We start from the raw sequence: 17,921 nt of genomic DNA on the forward strand, positions 1-17,921 counted from the left end.
AGGGCTCCTGGAGAAGGAAGGATCCATCCCGCAGGGCCGAGCGTCGAGGGGCTGCGCCAGAGGCCCCCCGAGTGGTCACCAGCCGCAGAGGAGCCAGCCTCTGCGCCCAACCAGTTCTCCCAGTTGGCTCCTTACACGGGGGTGGGAGGTGCTCGCAGAGGGCTGCTATTGTGATACGTTTTATTTTTGCAAAAATATTCAATGAGCCCTCGTTAAATGTTCAAAAACTATGTGAAACAGTTGTAGCTCTAGGTGAATCATTTTTACATAAACAATGTATGGATTATAAATTGGGCTTTGCGGAGTCCCCACTGTGGCTCCCCAGGTTAAGAACCAGCTAGAATCCGTGAGGACTCAGTTTGATCCTTGGCCTTGCTCAGTGGGTTAAGGATCCAGTGTGGCCACAAGCTGTGGTGTAGGTTGCAGATGAGGCTCAGATCTGGTGTTGCTGGGCGTGTGGTGCAGGCCGGCGGCTACAGCCCTGATTCGACCTCTAGCCTGGGAACCTCCATATGCCACAGGCGTGGCCCTGCAAAGACAAATAAATGAATAAATAAAAATAATAAGTTGGGTTTTCCTTTTAATTATAATAGGTGGTTTTTAAATACCTTAGAAGAAAAAAAAAAAGCCTTTAAAAATCTACGGAAACTAGACCGGCAGTCTAACTCTGTAACTGGCAGTCCTTGTTGGATGCCTGCCGGGGCCAAGGACGTCTGACCTGGAGTCCTCTGGCTTCACCCAGATACAGGGCTGTTGTGTCCCAGGCCCCCAAGCCCGTTGTCCCAGAGGCAGTCCCATCTCTGGCCCCGGTGCCGGACACCAGGCGCTGGGCACACTCCCTGCCCACACGGGAGCTCCAGGGGACAGGTGGGCCTGGCCCCCGCAAGGGGGGTCAGGGCGGGACATCGCTCACTGCAGAGGGGCCCTCAGCTCGCGGTCATCCTCTGTCTCCCGCTCCCACTCAGCGCTGCTCCTGCACCATGGGGTGGATCAAATGGGGCTGGGCGGGCGGGGGCACAGTGCCAGCAGTGGGGAAGCCCCGGGCCTAGGGCCCTGCTCAGGCCCTGCCCCGCCTCTGCTGCCGCAGGACGTTTGCCTGCCTGTGCTGAGGGGGGAGGGCTGCGTGGCCAGAGGGCCCTGGGGGACCTGTGAGGGGCTGGCTCCCACTCTGACAGCTGCCACTGCTGCCCCGGGGCTCCCCAGCGCACCCTGAGCCAAGGCAGCGCCCGGAAGGAGCTGTCACCAAGCGAGGCTGAGTCTCCCCCAGCAGGGAGTCCAGGCGCCTGGGGGCTGATTCAGGTGAGTCCTCAGGTGGGCTTGGGATCAGACGGACGTTGGTCAGGGCACGGTTGGCACCTGCGGCGGGAACGGGGAGGCCAGGCGCTGGGGGGGTCTGGGAGCCACTGCCCCAGCTGCCGGCCGAGACGGATGGGTCCTTTGGGAAGTTCAGGGAGACCCAGCAGGTCCTTTGCGACGCCTCTCGCTGCAGCCAGAGCCTCTGGAAATGGGGGAGCTGGGCTGACGAGCTGGGCACAGGGAGTTCAAGGCACTGGGGCTCGGGTTCCCAGACTCCTGGCCCTCCTCCTGCCCTGGGGCTGCCGCTGAGCAGAGGGGCCTTGGCGACCAGGCATCTGGCAGCGGGAGACGCTCCTGGGGGAGGGAGGGCCCCGGTGGGGGCCAGGCCCCTCCCAGAGGAGAGGGAGGCCTGGCACAGAGCCAGGCTCTGAGGCCCTTGGCCTTGGAGGGCCAGAGCTCCTGGTCAGGACAGGCTGCCCCAGGCCAAGGGCTGGAGGAAGTGGCCCAGGACAGTTCTCAGGTCAGGTACAGGCGCTTCCCGCTGTCAGGGGAGCTCAGCATCCACGCTTTCTCCCCTCCCGCCCCCGGGGCTGGTTGGGGGGTGCCAGCCCGGAGCCGGCTCGCACCCTCCCCGACTGTCCTCCAGCCACCCCAGGCCCATGTGTGGGTGCCCCACCCCTGCTAGGCTGCGCTTCCCTGTCCCGCCCTCCCTCTGGCAGGACCCCCCCTCCCCCCGCCGTGGGTTTTGACCGCAGATCCCTGGCCCCCCCCTCCTCCTCCACCCTTTGGCTCCAGGGACTTGGGGGTCAGCGTGGGGGCTGGCAGGCCCAGGCTCTGCACCGTGTTCCCGCGGCGGGAACACCGGGGCCCCGGCCCCTGGGGGCTGGGAAAAGCACGCTCTCTGCCTGGAGCAGAGTGTTCTGTCTTGCAGGGGCGCAGCCGGGGCAGGGCTGATGGGGAGGTACCCCAGGCTTCTGCCCTCAGTGCGGGGCCCCTGGGAGGGGGGCCAGAGGGGTGCAGAGCCCAGGCCTCAGGAATCAGAAGGGCCCAGCAGGCCCCACCTGCCCCCCTTCCCACCCTCCCCGGGCTGGGTCCCAGCATCCCCCATCTGGGGGGGGCCCCGCCCCTGCCCAGCCCACCCTCAGGTCCTCTGCACCCACCTGCCCTCCCGCCCGCCCTGAGGAGGAGGGTGCCGGGGGCACGCCCCAGGGAGGGCACCTGCCAGGAAGGTGCATAAAGGGGTGAACCTCTGAGTCAGAAGCGCCAGTGGCTGCTTCCCGCTCTGTCCCCGGCCGGATGGGGCCTTGGTGGGCCCTGTGGGTGCTGCTCTCCCTGCCGAAAGCCCTGAGGGGCCAGGTGACCCCCCAGACAGCCCTCAGCTCGGTTTTGCAGACCTTCCAGAAAGATCAGGTCAGGGGCTGGGAGGGCGGGGGCGGCCGGGTGAGGGAGAGCGGAGAGCCGTGCCAGCCGGCTTGGCATCCTCACCACGGAGACGCCGCCCTCCAGTGGAAGAGGCCCCATTCTGTCCCTGCCGGTCCCTGTGAAGGGACACAGCCCTGGCTCCTCTGCACAGAGGCTGAGGCCCAGAGAAGCCGGCCCCGAGCCAGAATCTCTGCTCCTGCCGGACGCTGGGTGGCGGCCAGGGGGACTGAGGCAGGGGCACCTCAGAGCACTTGCCTGCCGTGGGGGCTGGGGGTCCCGGGCCGTCCTGGACTCTGCCACCCCCAATCCCTTGCAGTTCCAGGGGGAGTGGATTGTCCTGGCTCTGGCAGGCAGCACCCACAAGACGGCAGACAGGTCCCTGCTGAGCCCTTTCACGGCAACGTTTGTCCAAAATCAAAACGACCGCTGGGAGGTGTCGTACGCTATGATCCGGTGAGTAAGGACCCGGGCCGGTAACCCCTGGAAGCCAGTGGCTTTGTGACCCTCGCGTACCCTGGGTCCGGGCCCCGCTCTCCCAAGGCCTTACTCTTAATGTGACGCTCAGCACAGGCTGCTAATGACCCAACCCAGGCACATCCGCAAAAGAGAGGAAGCACTGACTAGATCCCGGCCACCTCGGAAGAGCCCAAGGCTGGTGGATTTCAGGTACAGCTAGATCCAGGAGCTGAAATACTGTGATCAGGGCCCCATCACAGAGGGCCTTCCTTCTCCTTCTCTCAGCTCTGCCCCCCACCCCCAGACTTCTGTTCAGGCAGGTTCTCATCTCATAGGGATACTGATATCCTTCTGGGGTCCCAATTCTGGAAAAGAGGAAGGATCCAGGCTGCATCGGCAATGACGTTCGATTGGCTCTTCCTGAGTCGTGTGCTCCCCTTGGAGCAGTCACTGCCTCCAGGGTGGCACGCGCTCTGGTGTGGGCTGGGGGACAGGTTGGGGAGAAGTGGGGAGCCTGGATGGGCTTCCATGGGGCCCCCTGGGGTGCCACAGCCTCTTTGGGGTGTGGATGCCCCCCGAGGGCCCTTCCCCGCCTGTTGCCTCCTGCGGGCTCTGTGGCCTCCTCGCCACCCTCCAGAGACTCCTTTGCTTAGGCTCCTCAATTCCCAGTAAAACGAGTCAGGAATTTCAAGGAAGGTGGCTTGTGGACCAGGGCAGCTTCTGGAGACCAAGCAGGACACAGTCCAGCCTCTGTGCGATGACACTCAGCGCCCCACTGGGGCCGCCAAGCCGCCTGTGCAGGCTCGGCTACAGGGTGCCTGGGGCCTGGGAAGCCTGGGGGCATCTGACTGCCCCCTCCTGCTCCCTCTGTGGGCTGGTTAACCGGGGGCAGGGACCCAGGGCAGAGGTAGCCACCAGACGCCTTGCAGGCCTCTCCCGCCCCCGCCCCTGACCTGCGGGGCAGGCTGCACGTCTTCCGGAACAAGTGAGTTCACTGGGGTCCGAGGAGCTACCCTCTGCTCCCCCGGCCACGTCCGGGCGCTGGTGGAGTGCTGGCCGCCTAGCACTCCTGCTGGGGACATCACGGCCCAGGAAAGGCTCTTCTTGCACATTGGGGTGCATTTGGGGTCTGGCTCCAGGCTGAGGAGTGGTCGGCGGAGGGGGCGCTGTGCAGGGGGAGCTCGCAGGCGCGCCTCTGAGGGCCGCAGGGCACAGACGCCCCTTCTTGGGGAGGCCAACCCCCCAGCCCACCTGCCTCTCCCTGCGGGCTCTCCTGACGACGGCCCCCATAAAAGGCCACCAAGGCTGAGACCCAGCAGATTCCGGAACCTTCCTCTCCTGCCCCGCCCCCAACAGGAGCAAGCGCTGTGTCACCTGGTCTTACGTGCTGATTTCTGAGACCCAGGTTGGGAAATTCACGGTGGTCCACAGTGGAGGTGAGAGGCGCGAGGAGGGGAGGCTGCTGGGGTGCCGGCAGGAGGCCCTGACGCGGTGGCCGCGCCCCCAGGGTCCCAGGCAGACCAGGAGGAGGTCTGGGTGTACGACACGGACTACGCCTCCTTCGCCCTCCTGCTCTCCAGGAGAAATTCAGGCAGCCAGAGCATCCTCAGGGTCAGCCTGCTCTGTGAGTGCACCCCCCCCCGGGGGGGGGCCGCGCTCAGGTCGGGGGTGGGGCCGGGAGAAGGGGCCCCGGGGCACCCGTGGCTCGCCACCCGCCCCAGCCGGCGGCTGAAGGCCCCGCCGTGTCCCTTGGGCTCCAGGCAGAGCGTGGGCCATAAAGCCCCAGGTGCTCCGTAGATTTGTCTGCCTGGTCCAAGCCCAGGGCCTCGCGGACCACCACATCGTCTTCCCAGACCTGTCAGGTAAGGCGCTCGGCTGGCCTGGGGATGGGACCCAGGGTGGGACCTGCCGCTGGGCCTCAGGAGTCCTGCGGAAGCCCTGTGGGCAGCTCAGCCCGTGCTCAGGGCCCAAGGGGGGGGTCCCAGCATCCCCAAGCGTTCGGCCCGAGGCCAAACTAGGGCTCTCACAGCTCCTTGACCCCCTCCCCCTCCTGGGTCCCCTGCTTGCGGCCACCCCCTCCCACGCCCAGGTCCCCCCGCCCGGGCCACCCCCTCCCTTCCCTCCAGGAGCGTTTCTTCCCCGCTTCTGTCCCGCACACATGCGCGACCACGCAGATGCCCAGAGCTCACACACCAGCATTTTTCACTCACACAGCCGTGCACACACACGTGTGCACAGGGAGGATACACTCAGGTGCACAACACTCATGAGCACATGCACATTTGCACACCTGCACACCCTCGCACTTCCACCCTGCCCGGCCATCTGGGTCTGCAGTGGGTCTGGGAGCTGCTGCGGCGCCTCCCGAGGAGCCCGGGCGAGGGCAGGGCAGCGCCCAGAGTCCAGGTCCCTCCGCTGAGCCCCTGGAGCGGCTGCAAAGCCCCCTCCTTCTCCTGCTGCCCCTCCTCCCGTGTGCATGTGTGTGCATGCACGTGTGCGTGTGCGTGTGCGTGTGCGCGCAATCTCCCTCCTGCTCCGTCTCCATCCTCCATCCCAAGACTCCGGCTCTCTCACCAGACTTCCTCATCCGTCCAGATTCCTGCTGATGGACTTGCTCTCCCGAGCCGGGCCCTGCCTCGCTGCCCCCTTCTCCCTCCACTCTCAGCATAAAATAAACGCACTGTTGGGATCCAGGGGTGTGAGCAACCATGACCTTGGGGAGGCAGGGACGCACAGAGTGGGGGACCCATTGGCCCCATGGGGCCAGGACCGCCCTCTGAGCACCCACGCCCATCCCCAGCCCACCAGGCCTGGCCTCACGCTTGTCCTGGGTGTGCGCACATGTGTGTCTTTGCATGTTGTTGTGGGTTTTACACAAGGTCATTGCCAGAACAAGGCCCCTCGCGCCACTCCCCCCGGGCCATCTGCTGGGTGACTTTGCAGACCCCCCGTCCACCCCCCAGAACACGAGGAGGAGCCAACGCAGATGCCCCAGCCTGGGGAGGGGAGAGGGGCTTACTGCCAGTGGGGAAGCGGCGACAAGGGGCCCATGTCTGACACCACGACCCCGCCGGGTGAAAGGACACCTCAGATACTGACAGCTGCGAGCTGCAACACCAAACCCAGTGGAAGCACGCGGACGCCACCCCACCCGCCGGCAGGAGCGGCTTCCCCACTGCCCTCCCCTCCTGCGCCTCCGCCGACCTCGGGCCCCCATGGAGCTCCCGGCAGGGAGGGCTAGGGTGTGCCCACGTGGGACAATGGGCATCCAGGGTCCCTGCTCCGCTCTCGATCTCCCTAGGAGGGCGTTGGGCTGGGGCCTCATTAGGATCTCTCTGAGGGCAGCCCTCCCCGAGTCCCCTGCCCCTGGTCCACCGAGCAGGTGGCAGCAGAAACCAGGCAGATGCTGGACGTGGAGACATCCCTGTTGATCCCAATAAGACTGACCCCGTAACAGACCCAAGCGGTACCGTGCGTAGCGCCTGCTGCCGTCACCGTTCACGGTTCTGTTGTGTATCTGACTCTCCAACAGCACAAGCTGCCAAAGCACAGGTCTGCTCCGATCACTACTTAGTCTCAAACTCCAGAGGCACCTGTCACCTCTGTGGACGCCTATCTGCTGAATGAGGAAAGGGTGGACAGTGGGTGGACGTGTGGATGATGGATGGAAGGATGGATGGATGAAGAGATGGCGGGATGATGGATGGAGGGTGGAGGGTGGAAGGATGGAGGATGGGTGGATGGTGAGGGGACAGAGATGCAGGCAGGGGTGAAGGTGGCTGTGTCTTTGTGGCACGGGGGCCAGGCAGAGCAGGAGCAGGAAGGCTTTCCCATCACGGGGGCTCAGCCCTGAGGCCGATGGCTGGAGAAAGAGCGTGGGTGGGGGTGGCCCTGCCCACTCTCCTCCTGTCCCCCCGTGGGCCTTCGGGGGCCCTGCTGGCCTGGATCCAGCAGCCGGAGCGGGTCCCTTACCTTGGCCGCAGTGGAGCCCTGTCAGGGCCTCGCCTCCCTCAGGGCAGGGTCAGGGGAGGGATCGCCCATGGCCCCGGGCTGCCTTTGTCCCTTTGGTGCCCACCGGACTTCCAGGGGGTGGGGCCGTCCCCAAAGACTGCCTGCCGCTGTCCAGCTCTGCCCTGGCCACACGGAACCCTGTGTCTGTGACAGTGATATTGGTGGGCCAGCTGCCTGGGACAGAGGCCAAGGTGGCTCGCACATCTGAGAGCTGGGCCACGTGGGAGCGGCCCGAGCCCCTGGTCTGTGTGCCCTCTTTGGCTCTTATTCAGCCACACCCCTTCCCACACGTGCCCTGCCCTGGGCACCCTCTCCAGGCAAGAACAGCTGAGGTGGGCAGGGGACAGGGGCTCAGTTCCTGAGGGGCCGGAGCTGGGGCTGGGCGGAGAGGGACACCGTATGTGGCACCGGGGGGTATGGACAGAGGTGCCCGACTCTGAGCTGCCCAGGCCTGCAGGCACAGGGACGAGGTCCCCAGCCCCAGGATAGGCAGCACCCCCGGCCCCTGACCCCCGGCCCTCCTATCTGGCCCTGTCCTCGAGGGCAGGGGCCACTGCCTTTCCCAGTGGGGAGGGGGGGCGGGGGGGGCGGGCCCCGGCCCAGCAGGTCCAGGTGGCTTCGTCTTGACCGAAGTCGGTGTCAGTGCAGCCCCGCGCCCCCCCCCTGCTGGCCCGAGTGGGGTTTTGTCCCTTGCGGTTGTATTTATTTTTTTAAAGTGTTAACTTTGTTTTTAGTTTCTTAGGATTTTGTTGTTAATGTATGGCCTGAGTGTTGCCACAGCTGTCCCGTGGGCCTGCTGCCCAGGACACCTGCCTCGGCCCGTCCCACCGGCAGCCTCTCTCCGAGCCTCCCCGCTCTGGGCAGCGCAGTTACCCGTCGGCCCCCAGGATGAAACCTGAAACCCCATCTTCTGCCCACCCACGGACAGATAGAAACCCTGCAGTCAAAACGGTGGGGGCCCTGGGGCCAAGGACACGGGCGGGTTCTGCTGAGACACCAGGAGCCCCCACCCCAGGCGGGCTCAGCCCCTGAGGTCAAGTGTGGCCGCTGTGTGACAGGAGGGATGGGCGTGGTGAGGGCCCCAGACCGTGTCCCCCCGCGGTGCTAACCCAGCTGGCCTGGGCCAGGGAACGAGGGGGGCCCTGCCCGAGCTGTGGCTGTGGCCTTGGTGGGGACAGAGTTCAGGGAACCTCTGGCCAGCGCAGTTGTGTGTTCATCCTGGTCTCTGGGGCCCCTGACGATGGTGACATGGACGGGAGGACAGAGCTGGTCTGGGGGACGCGGTGACCGTCCAGGGCTGGAGAGACGGCCCCAGCCCTTGGGACCATTTTGGGGAGAGGCCGTACCCGAGGGATGACCCTGAGGTCTCGGGACCTTTGGGGGCCAGTCTGTCGGCGTTGCTGCGGTTGGGCACTGCGTGGTAGGGACCAGCAGGGCAGCCGGAGGGGCACTGCAGACCTGTGGGAGCGGAGACAGAGGGCCCCTGGGCTCTGGTCTCCGTGGGGCCACGCCTGGGCAGCCGCGGGACCCCAGGGGGGGTCTGACCAGCCCCTTCCTTCCCTGGTGAGACGCTACAGTTCCCTGGGGCTGTCGTGGGGTGGGGGGTGCTGAGACATGGTCCTGCCGCCTCGGCCTTGCCGGGGCCTCCTGCACACGTGTCACACGCCCACCACACGCAGAGACACCAGGGGCACGCGCAGCCACCGCGCATGTGCCCACACGGCCTGTGTCCTGGGTAACTTTGGAGCCCCCGCTGTGAGGAGCACAGCCGCTGTCCCCCTCCCGCCCGCCCCCCACCCCTTCGGCCCCAGAGCTGCTTCGAGGACGCCGCGCAGCGCAGATGCCATGGTGGGTGCCTGGCTTTGCGGCTCCAGACGAGCCTCGCGAGGACGTCCCCCAGCTTGTGAAGCCTGCTGACCTGGAGGGCCTGGCCCCTGGGCTGCGGGCCAGCGGCAGGTTTCACCGTCCAGGCCTGTGGACGGCCCCGGGCCACCGCATCACCTGGCGCAGAAGTGAAGGAGCGTCGGACCCGCGCTGCCACGTGGGTGCACCTCGAGGATGGTGGGTGACAAGAGCCAGCTGCAGAAGGCCACATGCTGAATGGCTCCTTTTGTAGGAAACGTCCAGAGCAGGCAGGGCCACAGACACAGAGCGCAGAGCCGGGGGTGGGGGCTTAGGAACCCCAAAATAGCTTCACGGGGGCCCTGGTCTCAGCAAGAGCGAGGCTGGATTCGAGGGAGTGCTCCGGGGAGGGGACGGGGTCAGTGATGCAGCCACCGCGCCTGCGCCTGTTGAGGACGCCTGCAGAGAGGGGTCCAGAGGTCTCGGAGGTCCAGGACAGGGAGCGTGCCGAGGGGCTGGGAAGGCGGTGCCCGGGGTGGGGGAGGCCGCCCGCCCCCGCCCCACTTCCCCTGGGCTGTTTCTGCCTCTACGGGAAACTGGAAGCGGCAGGGACGCCGTTTTCCTCCGGTCTTGCTGTGCACTCTTCCAGCAAATACCCAGCCTGGCGTTCCTGCTTGATGCAACAGCATGTGTGGTGTATATGGAGCACGGCGGCAAGGCTCCATCCCTGGCCCAGCACAGCGGGCTAAGGGTCCGGCGTTGCCACAGCTACGGTGTCAGAGCTGCGGTGTGGGTGGCAGCTGCGGCTCAGATCTGATCCCTGGCCCTGGGGAATCGGCGGTGGGTGGGCCGAAAAAGAGGAAAAGATTCTGAGCCTGAGAAGGGGGCCTCGGGAGCCCTCGACTCCTAGTTGGTTGGAGAAGCAGTGGCGTCTGATGCAAGAGCTGAAGTGGGACGGGGGCCTCAACCCGACGGTCAGCTCTGACTCCAGGTGGTTCGCGTCAGATTTTTCTGCTGAGCCACGACGGGAACTCCTTATAAGTCCAATATTAAAGAAATAAAAAATCCCTGCAGGTCTGGCAATTAAGAAATGCTCTCCCGGAGTTCCCTGGTGGCTCAGTGGACTAAGGACCCTGTACTGCCCCTGCTGTGGCACAGGTTTGACCCCTGGCCCGGGAACTTCCCCATGCTGTGGGTGTGGCCCAAAGATTTTTCTTCTATAACAATGCTGGAAATTAACTGTACTTCAGTTTGGGGGGAAAAAAGGAAAAGACAGCTGATGAGCCAGAGAGGAAATCTCGATGGAAATCGGAGAATGTTCAGAACGAACCAAATTAAACTCCACGTCAGAGCGAAGAAACCTCCCTGAACCTGAAGGGGGAGGAGCCCCGGCCTCGCCCGCCTGGGTGGGCAGAGCGCACGGGTGCCCAGGAAGGGTCAGGGCGTTTCGCCACAACGGCAGCAAAACCCAGCGGCGTCCCCGGAGGACACAGGGCAGAGGGGCCTGGGCTGAAACAGCGAGACAACCGAAGCCACAAGCAAAGTCCCCGGGGGGTTCTGAAAAGGCTGATAAAGAGGACAGAGCCCTGCCGAGGCGGCTTAGGGGGAAGAAATGAGAAAAGGAAGCAAGAAGGAAGTGAAGAAGGACGAGGAGAGAGAAGTTACACCACGGCCGGCGGAAGACGCGGCTTCACAACCAGCCGATTTTACGGCTCATAAGGGGATGTTACCCTGCGATAAACCATAAAGGAAAAAGATAGGAAAAGGAATAGACAGACAGACAGACACCCACCCACATGTAGAACTGAGTCACTCTGCTGTACGGCAGAAATGAACCCAGCGTTTGCAGATCAGCGCTGCTCCACAGAAGGCAACAACAACAACAGCAAAACCAAGGGGGTGTCACGGACACTTTACACGCCCACGTGGAATATGCAGAAGACCTGGGAAAATTCTAAAATAAACTAAGTAGTTCCTGTTGCGGCTCAGCCGACACGAACCTAACTAGTATCCATGAGGACGCAGGTTCGATCTCAGGCCTCGCTCAGTGGGTTAAGGATCCAGTGTTGCCGTGAGCTCTGGTGTAGGTCTCAGAGGCAGCTCAGATCTGGTGTTGCTGTGACTGAGGTGCAGGCCAGCAGCTGTAGCTCTGATTTGACCCCTCGCCCAGGAAGTTTCATGGGCCTCGGGTTCAGCCCTAAAAAGCAAAACAAACAAACAAACCAAAAAAACCCTACTAAACTGTCACAGAAAATAGCAAGTTGGGAAGGCAGAGAAGCCGAGGTGGTGCTGGACCCAACCACAGACAGGACAGGAGGCTGCCCACTGCCGCTGAGCCCCAGGGCTTGGCAGGAAGGGGAGCGGGAGGGCGTGGGAGCCGAGAGGGAAGCCCCTGGCCGGGTCTCCAGCCCCCACTGGCGCCTTTTGGGGAGAGGGCGGGGAGGGGCCGGGGAGGGACCGCCTGCGGGGCGCAGCTCCTGTGGAAGGAAGGTGCCCCCCCCCCGCCCCCAGCGAAAGGCAGATTTGGGCGGAAAGGCACCAAAAGGATGACAGGTGTGCCTGCCCCTCGGGCACAGGTGCCCTTCCCGACCAGAGTGGAACACGGCGACTCCCCGTAGGGAGATCCAGGGATCCCGGAACAGAGGGGCCCCCGCTTCACGTGCAGCCACAGCCCCACTGAATGTTCTGCTTCCAAAAACCAAAACTGTGGCGTTAATCTCCCACATCGCGGAATGCGAAAGAGCAGCGGGAAGAAGGGAAGCTGGTGAGAGTGGCCGGGAGACGCGGCCGCAGAGAGGCCGGGCCCTGCGCTGGTCCGATCCGGGGCGGGTCTCGGCCGCTGGCACGCGCCTCTCCTCACAGCTGCCCTCGGCCGGCGGCCGGGTCTCACCGGACAGACCCACAGCACAGCTCCCCAGGCCGCCGAGGCTTGGGTGGCTTCCGTTTTGGTGGCCGTGGTTCCGGCAGGTGTGGAAGTCCCGGGCACCCCCACGCCGCCCCCTGCGCGGAAACCCACGTTCCCCTCCTGATTGGAACCCACCCCTCTAGCCGGTCGGATCACCCGTCTCTGCCGGTCGGTCGGGGGCTAGGGGCCCGTGCTTGCGGGGACAGTCACACCCTCTGAGGCGGTTACTGTGTCCCCTGGTCGGGGTGGAGCTGGAAGCCGCCCGGACAGGAGGCGAGCACAGGATGTATGAGCAACCAAGCCCGCCCTGCACCCCGTTCCTGTCCCCCCGGTCTGGGGAGCTGGTACCACGGGCATAGGGTTCTGGGGCTGAAAGCATCCACTGCACCCTTCGAGGCTGAAGCCGGCCTTCCCGGGGCTGCCCAGGTGTCACTGAAATTCATCCCCAAGAAGCCAGTCAGTGGTTCCAGGGGCCAGGCCTGTGCGAGGCTGGGGACACACTTCCTTTCCACGCGGGATGCCAGGGCTGGGAAAGGCGCCCCGTGGCCACGATGTGGACGTGGACTCGCCCCACTGTCCTGACCCTCAGGCTCCAGTGGGGTCAGGAACGGGCCCCATGTTCGAAGGGCCCCAGACGTGAGTGCGCACGCAGGTGCAGGGCAGGGGGCACGGCTGGCAGAGGGGCCCGGGCGATGGGGACAGGGGACTGGTGGGAAGCCCCGCCCTCCCGCCCCCCTCAGGCTCCGCAGGGACAGGGCTGGGCTGGGCTGTGGGGTGTGCAGACCAGGCAGGGCTCCTCCTGGGATGCCGGCCCCTGAGGGGTGGCCGTGGGGCCTGGGAGGCTGCCGGCCGGAGCCCTGTGGTTCACCGCCTCCGCGGCCGAGCCGAATCCAGTCTTTATCCTGGTCGGAGAGCCTCATCACCACCTGGGCCCTCGGGGGCTTCCAGAGCGGCTGTTTGCTGAGGGAGGAAGCGGGCAGCCGGTGCGCTGGGGTGGGGTCCCGAGCGATGGGCTGGGGGGCGGCTCTGTGGGTACAAGAACAGAGCCCGCGTCTCCCCCGACCCCGCTTCTGGTCCTGAGGCCTAGTGCTCTTTTTCCTGGAAGCCCCCTCTGGAGGCAGCTCGGGCCTGGCTGTCCAATTTCCCAGACTCATCCCACAGCCCTGCCAGCACACGAGGAGGATGCCATGTGGCCAGCGGTCCCACGCAGTCCCGTGTGACAGGGTGGCTGTGGGCAAGTGTCCCTGCTCACCCTGGGACGTGGGGAGGAGCAGGAGATCCATCTGCCCAGCCGTCCAGGAGTTCTGTGCATCAGACGCCTCTGCTGGGCAGGGGGAGGGCAGCCTGTGGGGCTTTGGGCCCTGGCGCTCTGGGAACAGGGGCCGGGGCGGCCTCCGGGGCAGCCTTGGCCTGGGAAGGGGGACCCTGCCACGCTGCCTTCACCTCCAGGCCCCAGACCTGGACCCCAGCACGGAGGGGAAGTGTGGCGGCTGAAGGGCCCGGCTCCCCCACCGCTGCCTCAACAAGCCGGCCAGCTCCCAGGAGCTGGATGGAGGTGCAGTCCCGGGGTGTGAGCAGGCCCTCCCAACCCCAGCTCCCCGCCACCCGAGAGCCATCACGCCCTTTCTTTCCTCGCTGGCGGGCTTGCAGGAGGCTTGTGAGGCCTGGACGACTGGGGCCCAGAGCTCAGCCTGCAGTGTCCCAGGCCAGACTGCAGACTGTCAGCATCACGTACACCCCCGCCCCGTGCCTGAGACCAGGGGCCCCGGTAGGGGCTCCTCCCCCGGGGCCATCCCGGGACCATGTCTGGTGGCCAGGCCGTCGGGGCGGGCTTGCCGGGGGGGGCTGGGGAGGGAAGGTCATGGGCTCTGGCCACTGGAACCAGCCCAGGGCCAAGAGGCCTGGGCACCTGCAGGACCACGGGGACGGGCTGACCCCCCACCTCCCTTCCCTGGGGAGGAAGCCGCAGCCCCCCAGGCTGGTGGGAGGGGGCGGCTGAAACTGTCCCCACCATTGTTCATGCACGTGCACACAGGCACACACACACACGCTCACAGGCACACACGCTCACAGGCACACACAGGCACACACTCACAGGCACACACTCACAGGCACACACACACACACAGGCACACACACTCACAGGCACACACAGGCACACACAGGCACACACTCACAGGCACACACACACTCACAGGCACACACAGGCACACGCTCACAGGCACACACGCTCACAGGCACCCACTCACAGGCACCCACAGGCACCCACACAAACAGGCGCACGTGCACAGGCCCCCGTGCACACACAGGCACACAGGCACAGGTGCACACCGCGTGCCTCTGCCCCCGGTTGTACGGTCCCGTCTCCTCACAAAGGTCCCCCCGCGGGGCGGGGCGGGGCGCGGTGCCCAGGCACATCCGGGAAGAATGCTCTGGCAGAAAGCTGTTTGTTTTGCAGGAAGTCACTGTGTTTCTTAGGTCTGCGGGAACGAACTGGGAGCTGGCTTTGTTCCGCCAGAGGAGCCGCAGGCAGGGGAGGCCCCTGGGTCTGGGGACGGAGAACTTGGCTGAGGCCAGGCCCCCCCCCCCCCGCCCCCAGCAGCGCTCGCCCTGCAGCCATAGAAACAGACAGTGGCGCCCGCCGCCCGGCCCTTCCAGGAGCCTCGTGCAGCCCCTCCCCGGGCCCCACCAGCCCCGCCCCGTCCAAGTCTGGCTGTGGACGTGGTTACAGGCCTGGACCCGGGTCTTCAGAGCCCTCGGCGCAGTCGGCCCCACCACAGGGCCCCGGGGCCCCGGTCCCCGGCCCGTGAGGAGGCGCTGGAGGCTGGCTTGCAGACCCCACGTGTGAGCCCTTGCTGTGTGGACCTGACAGCTGTGCACACAGCGAGGCCGACTCATCCTCTGCCAAGTGGAGGGGGAGCCGGTGGTCTGCCCGCTCCACCTCCTGGCAGAGCTTCTGCCCTGCGACCCAGCTCAGCAGCACAGCCACCCGCGGGCCCCCGGCCCCCGGTTCCCTGCCCGCTGCCCACGCCACCTTCCAGCCAGGACCCTGGTCTGCGGCCCTGCCAAGCTCAGCCCTGGCCGATGCCCAGAGGACCTCAGGGCCAAGGGGCCAGCTGTGGCCGCGCTGGATGGAGCTCAGAGCCCACGTGTCCCCTGTGTGACCCCAGGCCCAGCCCACCTCTCAGCCCCTCCCCTCCTGAGCCCCGACCCCACCTTCTGGTCCAGCCTCCTTTAGGGCCAAGATGCTGCCTCCAGGACAAGAGGAAGCCCCGATTCCGGGACAGGGGTGGGGGTGGCCAGGTTCTCCCACAGGAAGGACGGGCCTCTGCGAGGGTCTGGGCAGAGCCTGGATCCTGCCAGCCCGCAAGCCCCATCCAGGCGTGGCCTCTGTGACCTCCCTTGGGCTCTGATCCTCCCCAGGCCTGCCCTCCTCCGGGGCTCCGGGACCCCAGCCCTCCTGGTACCTGTCTCGCCTCCCTGCAGCCTCAGAAGAATCTGTGTCCTCTGCGTCGGCTGTGCCCCTGGCATGGGCCCCCGTCACCCCTCCCTTCCCTGACTCTGAGCTCGGCCCTCTCCCAACTCCAAGCCCGGGTACGAGCACCCCGGGGACCCCGCCCGCCCTTCCCACTGCACCTCCTCCCTCCTGCCTTCCCCTTCCCCAGATCTGTGGCTCGTCCCCTCGAACCTCAGGCCCCCCGAGTGCCTCGTCTGCCCTTTCCAGGTGCTCCCACGTGGCCTGCCACTCACCCCGGCCCTGCCCAGGGTGGAGGCCCAGCTGCCACTGGCCAGGGGGGCGCCTGCATGGCCCAGGCCTCCAGCAGGGACCGGCCGGGGGCCAGGATGTGGCTTGGAGGGTCTGACACGTGGGAGCCACAGACTGTGGTCCTCGCGGGGGAGGGCAGGGAGGGGCACCTGCTGAGCAAGCGCCTGGCTCCTGCTTGACCACGAGGCCTGTGCTGTGGCTGGACTGTGGTGCCCGGGAGAGGGCCACTGGAGAGGGTGGGCAGGGAGTGACCCCTCCTCCGCCTGGAGGGGGGGAGCGCTGGCCCTTGGTGTGCCGGGGCTCCGTCCTCACTGCCCCGTCCCGGGCAGCCCGCCTGACCCGCACGCACCACCTCTCACCCACGGATGTTCAGGCCCGAGTATTGACTGCTGTTGGGAGGAGAATGTGTTTCAGGCTTCAGGCCTCAGGCCATAGGAAGCTCATCCAGGCCTGGAGGGCAGGACACCCAGGGGTGGGCGGGCCTGTGGCCCCGTCCTGGGGAGGGACGCACGCATCCTCCCTTCTGGTCCACCGTGGAGCCTCGGTGTCACCAGCAGCGGCCACATGGCAGGCAGGCAGCCTTCCACTTCCAGCTTTCGGGGTAGCTGGTCGCGGCCCCGTGGCTAAGTCCGGATGAGAGACGCGCGGTGACATCCGCGTTCTCCCGGAAGCCTTCTGAGAGAGGGCACTCTGGCCGCCGGCCTCGGGGCCGGCGGGGACGGGACAGAGCCAGCAACGTGGGGCAGAGGCCATGTCCACGGGCGACGCGGCCGGGAGGGTCTGTGAGCTCCCACCTCTGGACGTTTACCTCCAAGAGGAACCAACCCCCGTCTCACCTAAGCCTCAGTCTTGGGGTTTCTGCCAGGTCCCCGCCCATCCCCGCCGTCGAGAGTGGGTGACCCTGCCACGGCCGGCATGTCAGAGGAGCCGAGGGGCCGGCCCGGCGTGCAGCTCCCGGCTGGGGCCCTGGGTCAGGAAAGGGCACCGGGAAAGCTGAGGAGACGCGACAAAGTGCGGATGTCACATCCTAGTGGGTTAACACGGGTTCCTTAACTGCAGCAAATGCCCCAGGCTGATGTCACGGGGACAAGGCGGGGGTGTGGGAACCTCTCGGCTTTTCTCTAGATCCGAAACGATCCTACCACTTAGGAGTTCCCACCGTGGCGCAGCGGAATCAAATCCGACTAGGAACCATGAGGTTGCGGGTTCGATCCCTGGCCTTGCTCTGTGGGTTAAGGATCTGGTGTTGCCGTGAGCTGTGGTGTAGGTTGCAGACTCGGGCTCGGATCCTGCATGGCTGTGGCTGTGGTGTAGGCCAGCCGCTGTAGCTCCGATTGGACCCCTAGTCTGGGAACCTCCGTATGCTTAGAGAGTAGCCCTAAAAAGACCAAAAAAAAAAAAAATTTAAAGTTTATCTTTAAAAATCTTCTCATTCAGACACTTTGAACACATGCAGGAGCTGGCGAGGCCGCGGCTCCCGGTAAACCTGCTGCCTCGCGGTCTGTCTCTGGGAGCTGCTGTCCGGCCCTCCCCGACTTCCCTTTTTTTCCTGAATCCACGTCGCTGGAGTTGCTGGGAAATGTGTGTAGATTTTCTCTCATTACCCCTTGCGTGTCTGCAGAGATTCTTTTTGTCTTTTCAGGGCCATGCCCGCGGCCTGTGGAGGCTCCCAGGCTAGGGGTCGAATGGGAGCCGCAGCTGCCGGCCTCCGCCACAGCCACAGCCACGCCAGATCGGAGCCACGTCTGCGACCTACCTTGCAGCTGGCGGCGATGCTGGATCCTTAACCCCCTGAGAGAGGCCAGGGATGGAGACTAACTCCTCATGGACACTGTGTCAGGTTCTCAACTCCCTGAGCCGCAAGGGAAAGTCCACCTGTGGACATTCTTTTCTCAGTCCTGCCGTTCGGACGAAGATGAGCTCGGCCTGGCGTGGGGCCAGCAGTGAACCCATTAACAGTAGCCCCCAGGCCAGCGCTCCACCCAGCCCCCTGTGTCCACCTCCTGCCAGGCCAACTGCCACCCAGGCCTCCCGCCCCTTCTGCCCCAGCGGGAGCCCCCAGGACCCCTGTGGGTGGCATCTCCCTGCTGGGAGTGCCCAGGGCCCCACACTGCCCCGGGGGTTCCAGCTACCCCCGGGCCCAAACTTGCCTTCCCACAGGGTCTGTTCCCGGCTCTGCCTTGGGAGGACAGGGCGAGTGGGCATCTGGCAGGGAGGGCCCCA

General features: G+C 65.5%; 1 protein-coding gene across 2 annotated transcripts; it reads left to right on the forward strand.

Moving 5' to 3' along the window:
• Window positions 1-3,051: 3,051 nt before the first annotated feature.
• Window positions 3,052-6,863, forward strand: LCN12 (lipocalin 12). Of its 2 annotated transcripts, XM_047769002.1 has the most exons (6): window positions 3,104-3,171; window positions 3,310-3,384; window positions 4,531-4,610; window positions 4,682-4,798; window positions 4,935-5,036; window positions 6,138-6,863. In XM_047769002.1, exons 1-6 carry the CDS (start codon window positions 3,164-3,166, stop codon window positions 6,413-6,415), a joined length of 660 nt encoding a protein of 219 aa, XP_047624958.1. In that variant the 5' UTR covers window positions 3,104-3,163; the 3' UTR covers window positions 6,416-6,863. The 2 variants fall into 2 exon arrangements, with proteins under 2 accessions (XP_047624957.1, XP_047624958.1); XM_047769001.1 differs by lacking the exons at window positions 3,310-3,384; window positions 6,138-6,863 and having other exon boundaries at window positions 3,052-3,171; window positions 4,935-5,863.
• Window positions 6,864-17,921: the final 11,058 nt, after the last annotated feature.

The sequence above is a fragment of the Phacochoerus africanus genome, chromosome 2, assembly GCF_016906955.1.
Source record: "Phacochoerus africanus isolate WHEZ1 chromosome 2, ROS_Pafr_v1, whole genome shotgun sequence".
In the NCBI taxonomy this organism is placed as follows: Eukaryota; Metazoa; Chordata; class Mammalia; order Artiodactyla; family Suidae; genus Phacochoerus; species Phacochoerus africanus.

What these genes read in the sequence shown, in the direction of transcription:
- LCN12 (XM_047769001.1), top strand. An exon ending in CACGGTGGTCCACAGTGGAG is followed by an intron (nt 4,611 to 4,681) that starts GTGAGAGGCGCG and finishes CCGCGCCCCCAG; the next exon opens with GGTCCCAGGCAGACCAGGAG. An exon ending in CCTCAGGGTCAGCCTGCTCT is followed by an intron (nt 4,799 to 4,934) that starts GTGAGTGCACCC and finishes CTTGGGCTCCAG; the next exon opens with GCAGAGCGTGGGCCATAAAG.